The sequence below is a fragment of the Pseudorasbora parva genome, chromosome 23, assembly GCF_024679245.1.
Source record: "Pseudorasbora parva isolate DD20220531a chromosome 23, ASM2467924v1, whole genome shotgun sequence".
In the NCBI taxonomy this organism is placed as follows: Eukaryota; Metazoa; Chordata; class Actinopteri; order Cypriniformes; family Gobionidae; genus Pseudorasbora; species Pseudorasbora parva.
The window spans coordinates 15,927,899-15,944,305 of NC_090194.1; the positions used below are offsets into that span (position 1 = coordinate 15,927,899).

At 39.1% G+C, this 16,407-nt stretch overlaps 1 protein-coding gene and 1 pseudogene across 5 annotated transcripts in view; both read right to left on the reverse strand.

Moving 5' to 3' along the window:
• Positions 1-16,407, reverse strand: part of ptbp3 (polypyrimidine tract binding protein 3) — an 80,415-nt gene that overhangs the window by 25,919 nt on the left and 38,089 nt on the right. For all 5 annotated transcript variants that reach the window (XM_067433929.1, XM_067433932.1, XM_067433930.1 and 2 more), the window contains 3 exons: positions 5,448-5,617; positions 3,387-3,533; positions 536-703 (listed from right to left, as the gene is read on the reverse strand). In XM_067433929.1, coding sequence (XP_067290030.1) covers positions 536-703; positions 3,387-3,533; positions 5,448-5,617 — 485 coding nt within the window. The remainder of the gene's footprint in view (positions 1-535; positions 704-3,386; positions 3,534-5,447; positions 5,618-16,407) is intronic.
• LOC137063225 (5S ribosomal RNA) lies at positions 1,777-1,893 on the reverse strand (annotated as a pseudogene).

The following is a 16,407-nucleotide window of genomic DNA, read 5'->3' on the forward strand; positions in this document are numbered from 1 at the left end:
TGGTCTCCTAACCTGGCCAAGGTGGTGTTCAGTGGGTTTAACTCATCAGTGAGCTTATAAGTGCATAGAACCCCTTTAAAACCATTAAACTAGTCCAGTCTGACCAGTGGAATCCAGCCGTGTAGACCCACTGAGACCAGTTAACCACCTCAGGCTAGTTTATGATTTTTTTTCAGTGTTCACAACACTTTTCTGATCTAGATTTCAAGTCATGAGCCTCACATGACCCATGTAAAGGCTTCGAGAAATATCTGAACACAAGCGTTTGGTGACACTTTGTCCTTGTGGAAGGGTAAATTTATGTGACAACAATGTAGGAAGTGTACAGAGTAAACATTGAAAATAGTGCAAGCAAACAAACTATGTAAATATCCCCGGGATTGCTTGATACATACATAAACATCATGGCATTACTTGATATATTGATCAAGTCATTGTGTAATAATTGAAAAAGCATGCTAACATTGTAACAGATATATTCCCAAATATCCATTTGTTTAAAGAATAGTAACATTTTGGTGTGATGTAGTCTCACCTGGTGCAGCACTTCTAGAGACACTGGGTAATAGAGATTCTCTACGATGATGCGAAGCACGGGGCTTTGTCCAGGCATCAGTCCACCATCACTGGCTGTCGCAGTCCCGGTGAGACTCATATTCCCAGAATGCACCGCATTGACAGCTTGCAGAGCAGCCTGAGCCCTCTACAAGTGAGACATGCAGAGTTAACATTCAGACCAAACTCTTCTCAAACTTTCCACTCATATAGTTTAGTACACACAAACACACCTCAATCTCTCAACGGCGCTAGAGGGTATGCCTGATTGTAATGGCACTAAAATGCACTATAAGCAATGACTCTGTAATGAGCCAATTTACATTCTACTGTAAAACTAATAGCTCTGGGTAAAGAAAAAGTATAAAGGAGGTACTATATATGCAGATATACCATTCTGAGTTTGCAAAAAAGAAAACAAAGGGTTAGGGTTACACATAGGCTAGAACTTCATTGGCCTTTCAGTCTCAAAGTAGGGCATCTTCCACCTTTTTTACCATTTTAAGACATAGCAAGGTTTGTTCAGGTTGTCAAATTGTATAAACAAGAAACTGATCCGTGATAAAGCCCTGGCTATACAGATGGTAATTGTTTCTCACGTAGATGTCCATAAAAAATAAATTTGCCAGCCACCTCAGTGATAAAACTTCGCGAATTCGCATGGTGATTTATTCACAGTGGAGGAGCGAGTTATGTGATCCTCCTCACCTGGGAACACACTGCTCACGTGGTAAATAACATGATTGTATACTGTAAATAAAATGTCATATAATAATAATTCATTACATTTATATAGCGCTTTTCTAGGCACTCAAAGCGCTTTACATAGAAGGGGGAATCTCCTCAAACACCACCAATGTGCAGCATCCACTTGGATGATGCGACGGCAGCCATATTGCGCCAGAACGCTCACCACACACCAGCTGATTGGTGGAGAGGAGACCGAGTGATTAAGCCAATCAGGATAGGGGGAAGATTAGGAGGCCATGATGGACAGAGGCCAGTGGGCAAATTTGGCCAGGATGCCGGGGTTACACCCCTACTCTTTATCGAAGGACATCCTGGGATTTTTAACGACCACAGAGAGTCAGGACCTCGGTTTAACGTCTCATCCGAAGGACGGTGCTCTTTGACAGTACAGTGTCCCCATCACTATACTGGGGTGTTAGGACCCACACAGACCACAGGGTGAGCGCCCCCTGCTGGCCTCACTAACACCTCTACCAGCAGCTACCTGGTTTTCCCAGTTGGTCTCCCATCCAGGTACTGACCAGGCTCGGCCCTGCTTAGCTTCAGTGGGAAACCAGTCTTGGGCTACAGGGTGATATGGCTGCTGGCTATATATATGCTTGGTATAATAAGAATAAATGCATATTTAATTTAATAATAGGAAAATAATATCCTAAATATTATTTAATTATTTAAATCTGTTTAAAAAATAGAAAGCTATATAGACGTGCATTATAGTTAAAATGATTTTCTGTCTTGTATTTGATCTCAAAACAAAGGATGTCATTTTATTCCACATGGAAATATGAAATAAGTTAATACAGCCTCTTATTTACACGAGATAAACATAATGCTGCTTGGTTATTTTAACATAGGATAATTGCTGCCGTAGCCCCGTTTCAAACGTGGTTTTCTTCTTTTCATTTTTTGAGCGGTGATGAAATATACTGCACTTGTAAATACTTCCCAGCATTTCAGTAATAAAAGGCTATAGCTGTTTAAAATGCATCCAAATTACAGCAAATGCAAACGTACGGTGCTCGGCAGTTATCAAAAAGGATAAAAAACAGTGAATTTTGAAGTGATATATACTTGAAAACTACAGAGATGTGGATTCAGACGGCAATTAAATTACCACACGACCTTGGTGTTTGTCAAAAAACAGTATATAACAGTAGTTGGTAACTCAGCCGGGGATTTTTATGCGGGTGGTGGGAGAAAAACACTGACATTCTGGATTTGGACAGTAATACAAATCCCAGACTAGCCCCTTTAACGAAGAAGGCATATCTTACGACCCCACGAGAAACAAATTCCGTCCGAATAGGAGTAAAGATTGCATGTTTTCCAGGTGTAAGGAAAATAGGGGGAGCACTGTGAATAAAGTATAGTGAATAAAGCACTGTGACTTTTGCCTTAAACTCCTTATTTACTGCTTATTAATAGCTAGTAAGGGAGTTTTTGTAGCGTTTAGGTTTAGGTATTGGGTAGTAATGTAGAATAAGGTCATGCAGAATAAAGCATTAATATATGCTAATAAACAGCCAATATCCTACTAATATGCATGCTAATAAGAAATTAGATAATGGCGAGAATTGAACCCTAAAATAAAGTGTTACCAAGTATTTTATTACTTTTTACTGATTGTTACACCACTTGAGATTTCGGGAGTACTAAATCAATAACTAAAAGTACATGTCTAAAGGTGCAGTCACATTAGCGAAATTTTGTAGGCAAAATAGTTCCATTGTCTAACATTCTATAGTGTAGAGATGGATGAAGCACACACAGAAGTCATTTTCAAACCAAGCAGCCAAACCAACCAGCTTTGTTGAATTTGAGTGAAATCTGCATAGATCGCATAGATTCGCCCTCAAGTAAAAATGTAGATTCCTACTGAAAGGACTGGATTTCACCCAATACGTTTCACAGAGCAATGACAAATGTGACCGGACATTAAATACTTGGCACATGCATTTGAAACAACATTTTTAATTTCATTTTTAAATAGTTCCTTGGATAACCTTATTTGCTTATTTTACTATGTAGTAAAATGGGTTGCAGAGGGGGTGCAGATTGGAGTGACAGCATGTAATTCTCACCCCCTGATTGGGCAGATTATCAGTCTTGAGTTCACGGTGGTTGGAATACTGGATGTAGACGGGCTGGTTGCGGACGTGGGGTGTGGCTGTGGTGTAGTAGTTGACCATGGTGATGGCTGCTTCTTCAGAAGCCATTTCTATAAAAGCCTGTAGTGCAAAAAGAGACATACAGTAAGTGCTCAGTCCTGATAACAACATCATTCAGCTAATTGCACATATGTGGTGCAAGTTAATCCAACTTTTTCTTAGTCAGTTTTAATGCAACACTCAAACGAAATAAAAATCAGCAGACTAAAAGAAATGGAGATAAATAGTCATTATAATCAGTGCTGCGTTGCACTTATGAAAGTTTAATATTCTGAGTTTGAGTTTTGTTCAAATCACTAATCTTAAGTACGAGCAATAAAATAGTGATGCTTGTCTTAATAATTATTCTGACCTCATTAAGCAAGGTGTGAGAGATTTATAGATGCAGAATCTAACAATAAACTGAATCTTTTGAAGCCCCAATCAAATCTACCAACAAACAACAAATTATGCAACAGGGGCATTAGAAATCTGTCTGCCTGTCTTTTATTGTCTAAATATGCCATTTTCAATTTGAATATGAAAAGGCACTCAAGTGGAAGCGGGAGTCTGCTGTGTTTTTGCTGGGCTTCTGTTATTAGATGGACCTTGATGTGTTTGAAAGGATGCACACTTCAGTTTCTATCACTGGCTACCACTAATGAAGTGAAAACCGATCTGGACCCTTGTCCTCACCATCCCCTTAGAAAGGAGAAAATACAGACAAAATGATTCTTTGATGGTGGTGTTTCTTAGGATATTGTGATTTTATAAGTCAGTCTCATGACAAAAAATGTCTGGGTCATATTTCACTCCAAAAAACAAAATAAAATAATTGAATTTGAATTTTGTATAATGAGAATGAAGCTTATTTTAAGACTAATATTTATTAGATTTTAATAACTATGCACATTTCCAACTAAATTATTATTTTTATAATACAATTTAAAAAAAAGAATCTTTAAAACAATTTAAAAATTATCATTACCATAAAGGGAAAAAGGTTACTTTCCCATTACTGTAATACATGAAAGCAGAAATTATAGAAAAGCACTTAAAAATGTAATTTAAATTATGTACAGAAAAATAAATATTACGTATTATGTATAATAATTTTTCTTAATAAAATTAAAGTTTTTTGCTGCAGTAGGCTACTGAGAACATGCTTAATTGTCATTAAAAAATCTTAATAGGCTTTATTTTAACACTACTAGATAATTGGCGCCCACACACTACAAGATAATTTGGACAATTTCGGTTTTATTTTATTTTTATTTAATAAAATAATCAAATAAATTATTTGATTAGATTATTTGATCAGATTTTCCTGCACTGTGATGTGGGGTTAAGAGTAATAAAATGAATGTCAGGCTGTAAGCCTAAATATCCAGCATGTTTAATGTTCTACAATCAGAAATCTTGTTGCATGAGGGGAACCTTAAGGACAAACAGGCATGCACTCTGTAGATTGTCGCATGGTACGGAACGACAACAAATCAAACGAGATGGTGCAAGACAGAAGCATATCACTTTTTCTCCCAAACTTTTTTCTTTTTTACCACAAATTTTCTGTAAAAGCAGTCCAAACACTATTATCGCCATTTCTTCTTGGCCGTCATTTGTGGTCCCTCACATTTTGATTTTTTTTTTTGTGGGCCAGCCTTAAGACAATGAAATTCTCACACCATTGTCCTTATTGGGGAGGGTATGCCAGCATTTCCAAAATCACGTTAGTTACACCATGTTGAACCACACAGAGGTTTAACAGTGGGAATATGTACGCTGGCTTCCTTTGATCTTATTCATGCCATTTAATCTGGAAATTCCACCACTAAACCAACTTGAAAGCCTAACGTGAGGTTTGAGAATCTCACAAGGTAAATTTCAAACCCATCAGTGTTTTTCAAATGGCTGAGGTTCCAATAGCCTTGCTGCTGAAAGCTTATAGAGCTAAAAGATAGGGCACAGGTGTTTACGGGTTAATAAAGCACCTACTTGGTTTTTCCCTTTAAGCATCAACAGGTTGGTGACTTTGCCAAAAGGGATTCCTAGTGAGATGACCTCTGCTTCACACACTTCGATGGGAACTTTTCGGACGTGGAGGACGCGGGAGGGGCCACAGGGAGATCGGTCTCCTTTATAAGCTTTACTGTCAGTGCCATTAGCTGTCAAAAAGGAAAAAAAGAGAGACAGATTATCAATTTTTTTGATTTTACCAATTTTCCAAATGCCAAAACTGGCATTGATGTACATGGATATTCCAAAAACAAGACCCATCAGACACCAAACACCATTATTATCGACTGGAATGGTCACAGTTACAAAATATTTTGCAACATTTTGCTTCACAAAAGACCTAAAATGAATTTAACAAGATACACTAGACAGAGAGACATAGGCCGAAACATAAAACAGACAATATGCCGGTTTCCCCACCGAAACAATACAACAAGGCAGGATTAAGCAGGCCTCTGTAGTCTGTCAAGACTCCAAATGGCACCCATTGTGGGGCGTTTGGCATTTGGCTATGTCCAGGGGCACATCACAGGCTGGTGATAGGTTTAACAGAGACAGCCTATGGTGTAGTGCCTGCCTCAGATTTCAACACTTACAGCTTTCACATTCTTGCAAGTCCATGAACTGCTTGTGTTCGTCTGATTGCAGATAATGGCTTCAAAGCAATTTGCATCAGTCTCAGTGTCAGATACAAAAATATGTTAGAATGTGCATGTATTATATGTTTTTTTATATAGTAACACAGATTAAAAACTACAAAGGACACTGGGCAAACGTGGGGTCAATTTGCCCAATTTCCCATTGATTGGCCAAACAAATAGTCCCGAATACACAGCACTGTACCAGAAGATGATATGTCTGATCGCAATATGTTTGAAAGCATTCGTTCTTCAGGAAGTCAACATGCAAATTGCTTTCTTAAAAAATAGTCTCTATAAACTGAGACAGGAAAAGACATTTTAGCACTGAAAAGTTGCACACTTCACCCAAGTAATTTCAGAAGCAAAACAAAATGAATGGGCTGAAAATCCTGCATTGTTAGACTCTGCTCCTATGTGTTTGTCTGGTCATTAATAGGGCATGAATGAGTGATGAACATAAAAGCTCTATTACTGTAATACAGGAAAACATTCTCCAGACACATTCAAATATGGGTCAAATTATCCTCAGTTTGAATGTGGGGTAAAAATTGTGCAGCAGTGTGTAAGGATGACTGACTCTGAGATAACTCTTTCTAACTCTCTCACGCATTGGTAAACTCTTTCTTTCCAAAGTTAAGCCTGCCGACGAGAGGAGGCAGCGAGAAAAAGCAGTGCACAAAAGAAAGTGCTGCCATCAGCAGGACGACCAGCCACAGTTGAAAAAAATGAACAGGCCAAGCACAGTGATCCGATCTTTCCCTTAGTCCAGAAATCTTTACAGCACATCTCATTACACCCCTCACAACGCACCAAACGAAACCCTAAGCCATAACCCTAACCTCCCCTCAATGCCCAGCACATTGACTCCATAACTTCCGACAGTCAGATATAGACCTTTCCCTTACAAACCGTCAGTGACCTAGACCTGCCCAGCCCAGCACAGTGATTTCATCCCTTTCTCAAAGTCTAGTGATCCAGACCCTCTCCTCACAGCCCAGCACAGTGATTCCATCTCACCTCTCCCAGCAGTTAACTAGATTCTCTCCTCACAGCCCAGTAATGATCTAGACTTTTTCCTTACAGCTCAGCACAATGATCTAGACTCATTCCTCACAGCCCAACACCATGATCTAGACCAGGGGTCCCCAGTCTCGGTCCTGGAAGGCCACTGTCCTGCAGTGTAGCTCCAACCCCAATCAAACACACCTGAAACAGCTAATCAATGACTATAAATGACCCTCGAGGACTGAGATTGGGGACCCCTAATCTAGACCCTTCCCTCACAGCCCGGCACATTGATCTAGACTCTTCAATCAATCAATCAACTTTATTTATATAGCGCTTTTACAATGATGATTGTTTCAAAGCAGCTTCACAGTGTTGAACAGGACAAAATTGCAACACAATTTGATTTGGCTAGTTTGATTTGGATAGTTTATAGAATTAAATATGACCTAATTCATAAATTTAATTTGTATATTTAGTTGAATAACTTGGATCATAATTTTAGTGTCCCCAACTGAGCAAGCCAAGCCAAAGGCGACTGCCATCTTCCCCCACAGCCCAGCACAGTTACTAGACTCTTCCCTCACAGTCCAGTAATGATCTAGACTCTTCCCTGTATAGAGTCGGTGGGCGGAGCTTAACATAATGACGGCCGAGTTGCGCTTGCGTGCTTCTAGTAAACACAGAAACTGGCAAATGGCGGTCTTTCGAAGCAGCTTTGACTGTGACTCTTGAAGACTTGGAGTTAAGCTTTTCTCTGAGAAAAGAACAAAGAGCGGCACTGAAGTCATTCTTAAAAAGGAAAGATGTGTTCTGAGTTTTGCCGACCGGATACGACGAAAGTTTAATCTTTCAACTGCGTGCACACCGTGCAGAGGGAGTTTGAAAGACAACCGTTTATCCCGCCCCTCGGATTAAGCCCTGTCAATGGTGAGTTTCCAGACCAAACATCTTGATGTGGGTCTGGCTTGTCAGACTAGGTCATTAATGTAGTAAAAATGTGAAATTATTTTTTGAATTTGGTGCTTTCTAGACTGAGATAAGACCGAAAATGTATTTTTGTCTCATTGGGATGAAAGACTACAATTCCCAGAATGCTTCGCTGCCCTACGAGGCCACTCCCAAAGCCACCGCTACTGAATCACTGTGACTGGATCACTTTCCCCACCGTGTTCTTTTCCACAAAATCAGTTCAGTTAGAGAACAGACAATACAAATAAAAACTGAACGTGTCTGTTTAATATAATGTGATTTAGCCGCTGAGGGAGTGTCACAGCACAAACGCAGTAGTAGTCAGATTACATTCATTGTGATGAATGAGCTGAATGAGTTTTTGACCTCCGTTCATCTTCGGAACACAGTTTAAGATATTTATTTCACTAGTTCACACTTACATCAAATTAAATAGAGTAAAGATTATGCGTATTTGGCGTGCTGTCCGGGGGAGGGCGCCGGGCTCAGAATTTCGCCCGAACCCAGAGTACTCCCCCCGTGAAAGAGATACTCTAGAACTGGACTGGAGTATATTATAGATTGAGTTGACATCTAATAAGAGTTTGTTAGAATCAAGTGAGGAGCTGGGGTGGTGGAGGGATGCTAAAATGAAAATGGTCAACGAAAGAAGGTAAATCAGCTGTATTTATACACCCCTCTTATCGTTGATTAGCTTGATGTGCTCCACTTGTGTTTAATTAGGTTTAATTATATGAGCGTGCTCCGCTTGTGTTTAGTCAGGTTTAATTATCTGCACGTGCTCCTCCCAAAATTTTGTTAATAAAAACTTCACTTAGTTCCACAGCGTATCTCAATGTAGGCACACTATACTGTCCATGTCCAGAAAGGGAATAAAAACATCATCAAAGTAGTCCATATGTGACATCAGTTAGTTAATTAGAATCTCTTGAAGCATCGAAAATACATTTTGGTCCAAAAATAACAAAAACTACGACTTGATTCAAACGGTCATGAATCAGCTTATTGATTCATGATTTGGATCGTGTGTTAAACTGCCAAATTGCTGAAATCACGTGGCATTGGCGATCAGAATCATGACTCAATCCGCTAATTCATGACCGTTTGAATCTTTATTTGAGGTTTGAAAATAAACACGAAAGAGAAGACAATGCTGAATAAGGTCGTAGTTTTTTCTATTTTTGGACCAAAATGCATTTTCGATGCTTCAAGAGATTCTAATTAACTAACTGATGTCTCATCTGGACTACTTTGATGATGTTTTTATTCCCTTTCTGGACATGGACAGTATAGTGTGCCTACACTTAGATACGCTGTCGGACTAAATATAAAATATCTTAAACTGTGTTCCCAAGATGGGTGAACTAACCCTTTCACAGCGCGCATTCAGTTTAGGGCGTTTTCAGTTCATGCCTTTGGAAGCTAACTTTCATAGAAATTAGTTTGAACAGTTAAAACACTTACATTGCTTAGCATAACTCAGTTTACATGAATGCCTGGAGCTGCGAGCTGAGCTGTGATTGCGATCTCCCATCCCCCATGTGCGGGTTGAAAACATGCCGAAATGGCTCCCTCTGCTGGCTGTAATCTTTAGCCTCTGGCCAAAAATTGCTCCAATAAAGCAAATTCACGATCATTCGAATATACTCCAGGGTTTCTTCTGATAAAAAGCCATATGCTAATCGCTGACGTAACCCTTTAAACAATGTTTAACACATACTGATGCAGATAAAATATAATCAGGGTTCCAATTATGTGTTGCCCAGTCTCACTGCTACAAATACAAACCCATATTTAATGCTAACGAGGTCTGCCTCAGTACAGACCCCGGCATCTAGATTCAGTCGAAAGCAATATGGATAATGAAAAACAAGCCTGCATCTGCAAGACATCTACTGATAACACACAGAACATGGGTGTGATTAAACAGGCAACAAAACAAAACCTCCAGTGGAATAACTCAATGCAGGCTGAGGCAGTAGCCTACCACATGCAGGGAGTTAAACTGAAAAAAGAAACTAGATAATCCTTTTACAGAACAGGCAGATTGTATTCACATTATTTTCCCATACTGCAGAAAGGGCACAACATGCGGAAAGAGATTTTTTTTTTAGAATATAACACTGCTGTTGAATAGCTCTTAGTCTGCAATTTTTCACCCTAGAGGCTCATTCAGAATATAAAAATGCCCAATTTGAGTAAGCTCAATTATGGAACTTAAGCACATAAAAAAAAAAAAAACCTTACATGCAACCCTCATATGCGTAATCTTCAATACATTTTGCTTTAATATAACCAAACCTTTACTGCAACTAGGGATTTATATATGACGCATTGATGAGACCTAACGTATCCTAGAGACAGGCATCTCGCCACGTAGCAGCCACAAGGAGAACAGGAAGATGATTGGCCCACTTTTCCAATGACCCTGTGTTACCATGGTGACCATACACATGACCTATCAAGGCATCTGGCTTCGCCATGCCAATTCATCTCATTGTGTCGTTAACAAATCTTATTGTGCATTTAATGTGATTAGAGGAACCATCCCTGAATCGAATATGCCACAGGCTTTTCAAGAGGAAATGAGTAAAAAGGATCTTTGAAATGCACCGGCCATATATAAACTCAGTGATGGGATGGTTTGTACTAGAAGATTTCAAGAATACATTAGTTTATGTTTATTTAGTTTATTAATACATCAGATTATTTAAGAATATATTATTTAAGTTTTAAATAATTCTCCTTTACAAACTTCTGCTAAATCATTCTTTTTTGTAGGCAAGGAATTACAACTTTCAAAATGACATTAATAAATATTATCTATAAAGGAATAGTTTTGGCTGACCCATTACTTTAATGCAGATTTATGAATGTCATGAAAACACACAATAATGATCCATGATTTTAACTTACATTTGAATGTTCATTAATGGTAGACAAGAAGCACAAATTGTGTACATTCCTCTTCAAAATAGTTTTATTTTAAAAGAATTATTATTTTAATTTAACAAGGATGCATTCAATAAATCAAAAGTGACAGTAAAGACATTTATAACGTTACAAAGATTTCTATTTTTTTTTAACACTGTTCCTTTGAAAATGTACAGTTTCCACAAAAATATTAAGTTCTTTTCAACATTGATAATAATAAAAATCAAGTTTCTTAAGCACCAAATCAGCATTTTAGAATAATTTCTAAAGGATCACGTGACACCGAAGGAGTAATACAAAAAACTCCAAAATAGTAGTCAATATTACACTTGTGTTTGTACAACAAACAAAGCCAGTACAGGATGAGGAAGTTGTTCCGCAAATCCCAGGATTTCTGAAGCACTGAAGCAGCATTATCCATTTGCAGAAAGCATCCGTTTTCCGTGATATTTGTCTATGCATCACCCAAGAGACTAGAGAAGAATCTTATCCTTGCTGTCACAGTTAATTCAGCGATTGCACTGTGAAATCCCACTACAGTAAAACTGTTGCTAGGACACCACAGAATTCACGGAATGCTGCTCACAAACGAGCTCTCTGTGACTTCCCGTCAACAATTCCCATATCTGACATTCCTGAAATGCCATCCTTCACCGCGAGTATTACCTCTGCGCTGTTCTACCTGTCGGTTGCATTGTCGCTCTCCTCTCACAAATGACCCCTTCCAACGAAAAGTCTTGGAACATTTATGTACCAGGGTAAGAACCTTCAGCTTGATAAAGGCTGGTTACAGACTTACACACAACCAAACCCCAGTCAAACATGTCTGATCAGCTTTAACTCATGGTTATGGGCTGCACTGTCAACTTTGCCTGGGGCAAGAGGGAGTATGTCAGGTTTGACAGGGCAGAAATGCTTTTGTATTGTTCTGGCAGAGTGGTCCCAGTAGACAGCAATCAAGTGTGCATGTGTTTGCAAAGGTGCAACGACTTCGAGCCTTTGGGCGCTCATATGCTTGATGTGCTGGAACACAAGTTTTGCTTCACATGGGAAAAAGGATCCGGTCCTACATGCTTTTCAGATAACACACTCTGATGTTATACAGCCATAAAGAGCAAAGTAGTGATTACAGGACCAGTGTTGGGGAGTAACAACCTAAACTAAACAAACTAACATTTTGTCCTAATCAGACGGGATGTAGTGATGTGATAAAGGGTATCTTTTCCATGTTAATCAGAGTTGTTGTCACAAAGGGCAACAGTGGATTCCATTTTACAAAAATGGTTTCTATTCCGGCGATATAGCGGCTATGAAAATGATAATCTCAGGTAATGATTACACTATATTGACAAAAGTATTGAGACACCACTCCAAATCATTGAATTCCGGTGTTCTAATCACTTCCATGGCCACAGGTATATAAAATCAATCACCTAGGCATGCAGACGCTTCTACAAAAATTTGTGAAAGAACGGGTCGCTCTCAGGAGATCAGTGAATTCAAGCATGGTACCGTGTTAGGTTGTTACCTGTGCAATAAGTCCATTCATGAAATTTCCTCACTACTAAATATTCCTCGGTCAACTGTTAGTGGTATTATAACAAAGTGTAAGCAATTGGGAACAACAGCAACTCCGTAGGCCACGTAAAATCACAGAGCGGGGTCAGCGCATGCTGTGGTGCACAGTGCACAGAAGTCGCCAACTTTCTGCAGAGTCAATAGCTACAGACTTCCAAATTTCATGTGGTCTTCAGATTAGCTCAATAACAGTGCGTAGAGAGCTTCATGGGTTTCCATGGCCGAGCAGCTACAGCCAAGCTTTACATCACCAAGTGCAATGCAAAGCGTTTCATACAGCATGCTGCCACTGAACTCTAGAGCAATGGAGATGTGTTCTCTGAAGTGACGAATCACGCATCTCTGTTTGGCAATCTGATGGACGAGTCTGGGTTTGGCGGTTGCCAGGAGAACATCAGCAACATCAGTGCCTGACCTCACAAATGTGTTTCTTGAAGAATGGTAATAAAAATTCCCATAAACACACTCCTAAACCTTGTGGAAAGCCTTCCCAGAAGACTTGATGTGGTTATGGCTGAAAAGGGTTGGCCACATTAAACCTTACGGATTAAGAATGGGATGTCATTAAAGTTCATGTGCATGTAAAGGCAGGCGCCCCAAACCTTTTGGCAATATAGTGTATGTGCTTTACTTAATCTTAAAAGTGCATGAGTTTGAACATCATTTTGCATGAACTTTATAGCAAGTGACAATGAATAATTCATCTCAGAACTTGGAAATAAATTAAAAAGCTAACTATATTAAAACGGTAATTTGACTAGTTTAACTCGCAGCTTGGCAAGTTTACAGATTCAAAGTAGCTTCCTCACACTGTCAAGGACTAGTGTTTAATTTTAGCTACTATTTTATAACAGAAAACTTCCCACATGACTACATTCTAATTAAACATGTTTTCAGCTAAAGTGATTAGACGAGTAAATAGTGACAAGAGTAAATTGTAGTTAATGACGTATACGGAGTGTGAACAGCCCAAAACATCAGGGAGGTATTTGAAGCCATTTTTATCATTATTAAACAGCATGGACTATATTGACCTTGATGTAAACTAGCTTGATTGGGCTATCAGCACAAAGCTTTGTTATGGCTTCCTTAGTTTTGTATTGCAACGACCGTGATGTACTGTGAAGGCCATTTTGCGTCAAGAAACCCAAACAATGATGCAGCTGACTCCATAACAGGGAAAAAATGTCTAAGGTCAATAGTCAATTCAAGGTTGTATTCTGTGCTAATTTGTCTAAATGCTAATGACTGTGCAATTCAGACTAGCGGATGAAAGACAGGGTTTTTAATTTACTGACCCTGCCGGGGGGAAAAAGCTCAGTAACCTAAGGTGGATAGCTGATCTCTCAGCCTGACAAAGCTGGTTAGGCAGGTCTTCTTTGATAGTTTTAACCAGATAAACCAGACAAGACCAGCAAACTACCATAGGCTGGTGATAAACCACAAACACTCACAAAATAATATTTGAAAAGCCAAACGGTACATTATCCATTGACAAGGCAAATAAAAAAAGATGAATTTGCCATGACTATGTCAAAGAAATGCACGGCTGCAAATTATTCATGGGAAATTTTATGGAGATGTGCAAACCTTGATCTTCACAACAATACTAGCATCTATGTTCTTTTCTGCATTAGTTACAGCACAACATGTATCCGCAAATCATACTGGCCATTCAGCACTAGACCACATTAAAAGCCATCATTTTGCCGCATCACTAAAATGCCAAGCACATCTTAAAGCGCTCACTGTGGAGCTTTCATGAGAAGTGGAAAATATCAAAATATAGAAGCTGTCCGGAGGCTATCCTTGGTCATTCCACTTTAAACTCTGAAAATAATAGAGACACTGTTTTCCTTTCCAAAGGAAAACAACATATTAAGGATTATTGTTTACTAGGAGAAGGATGAGTGAGCAAGAGAGAAAAGAAATGACAGAGAGGGGTTAGAGAAGATGGGGAGCAGATGATGGGGTCATTTCATTCTGCCCTCCATTTTATCTCCATTCAGATGCTCAAATAACAGCTAATACACTCACCAACCATTTCACCATTATACACTGATCATTCCATAGTTGTTTTTTAGTGCTGTTAAAAGGTTGAAAAGCAATAGTAATATTATATATATACACACCTAAATGATTATTAGGAACACCTGTTCAATTACTCATTAATGCATTTATCTAATCAACCAATCACATGGCATTTGCTTCAATGCATTTAGGGGAGTGGTCCTGGTCAATCTCCTGAACTCCAAACTGAATGTAATAATGGGAAAGAAAGGAGATTTAAGCAATTTTGAGCGTGGCAAGGTTGTTGGTCCCAGACGGGCCATTCTGAGTATTTCACAATCTGCTCAGTTACTGGGATTTTCACGCACAACCATTTCTAGGGTTTACAAAGAAGGGTGTGAAAAGGGAAAAACATCCAGTATGCGGCAGTCCTGTGGGCGAAAATGCCGTGTTAATGCTAGAGGTCAGAGGAGAATGGGCCGACTTATTCAAGCTGATAGAAGAGCAACTTTGACTGAAATAACCACTCGTTACCACCGAGGTATGCAGCAAAGCATTTGTGAAGCCACAACACGCACAACCTTGAGGCGGATGGGCTACAACAGCAGAAGACCACACCGGGTATCACTCGTCTCCACTACAAATAGGAAAAAGAGGCTACAATTTGCACAAGCTCACCAAAATTGGACAGTTGAAGACTGGAAAAATGTTGCCTGGTCTGATGAGTCTCGATTTCTGTTGAGACATTCAGATGGAGTCAGATTTTGGCGTAAACAGAATGAGAACATGGATCCATCATTCCCTGTTACCACTGTGCAGGCTGCTGGTGGTGGTGTAATGGTGTGGGGGATGTTTTCTTGGCACACTTTTGTCATTTTAGTCATTTGCCCCTTAGTGCCAACTGGGCATCGTTTAAATGCCACAGCTTACCTGAGCATTGTTTCTGACCATGTCCATCCCTTTATGACCACCATGTACCCATCCTCTGATGGCTACTTCCAGCAGGATAATGCACCATGTCACAAAGCTTGAATCATTTCAAATTGGTTTCTTGACCATGACAATGAGTTCAGTGTACTAAAATGGCCCCTCACAGTCACCAGATCTCAACCCAATAGAGCATCTTTGGGATGTGGTGGAACAGGCGCTTCGTGCCCTGGATGTGCATCCCACAAATCTCCATCAAATGCAAGATGCTATCCTATCCATATGGACCAACATTTCTAAAGAATGCTTTCAGCACCTTCTTGAATCAACGCCACATAGAATTAAGGCAGTTCTGAAGGTGAAAGGGGGTCAAACACAGTATTAGTATAGTGTTTCTAATAATCCTTTAGGTGAGTGTATGTATGTGTATATATATATATATATATATATATATATATATATATATATATATATATATATATATATATATATATATATATATATATATATATATATATATATATATAGCATCATTATGATTTTAGACTTCAGTGTTCATGACATTAAATTAATTTAATGTACCTCAGCTTTTTCAGATGTTAGCTTTAATGTAGTGTGTAAATTAGCGGTTCATGCCTGTAAAAGGTCTGCAAAGTTTCAAAGATCAAAGTGCTCGATAAATGGGGTTGTCTCTTAATTCTGTACGACATCCAATGAGTGGTCAGTAATTCCAGTCTCACTTCCTGCGCAAACCTACATAGGTTTGTAACAAATGTGCACAATGTCAGCCAATGGTCTGCCATCAAACAACATGTACTTTGACCCTCAAACACGGTAGTTGTAGCTGAAGCCTGTAAGAGTTTGGTTTGTGT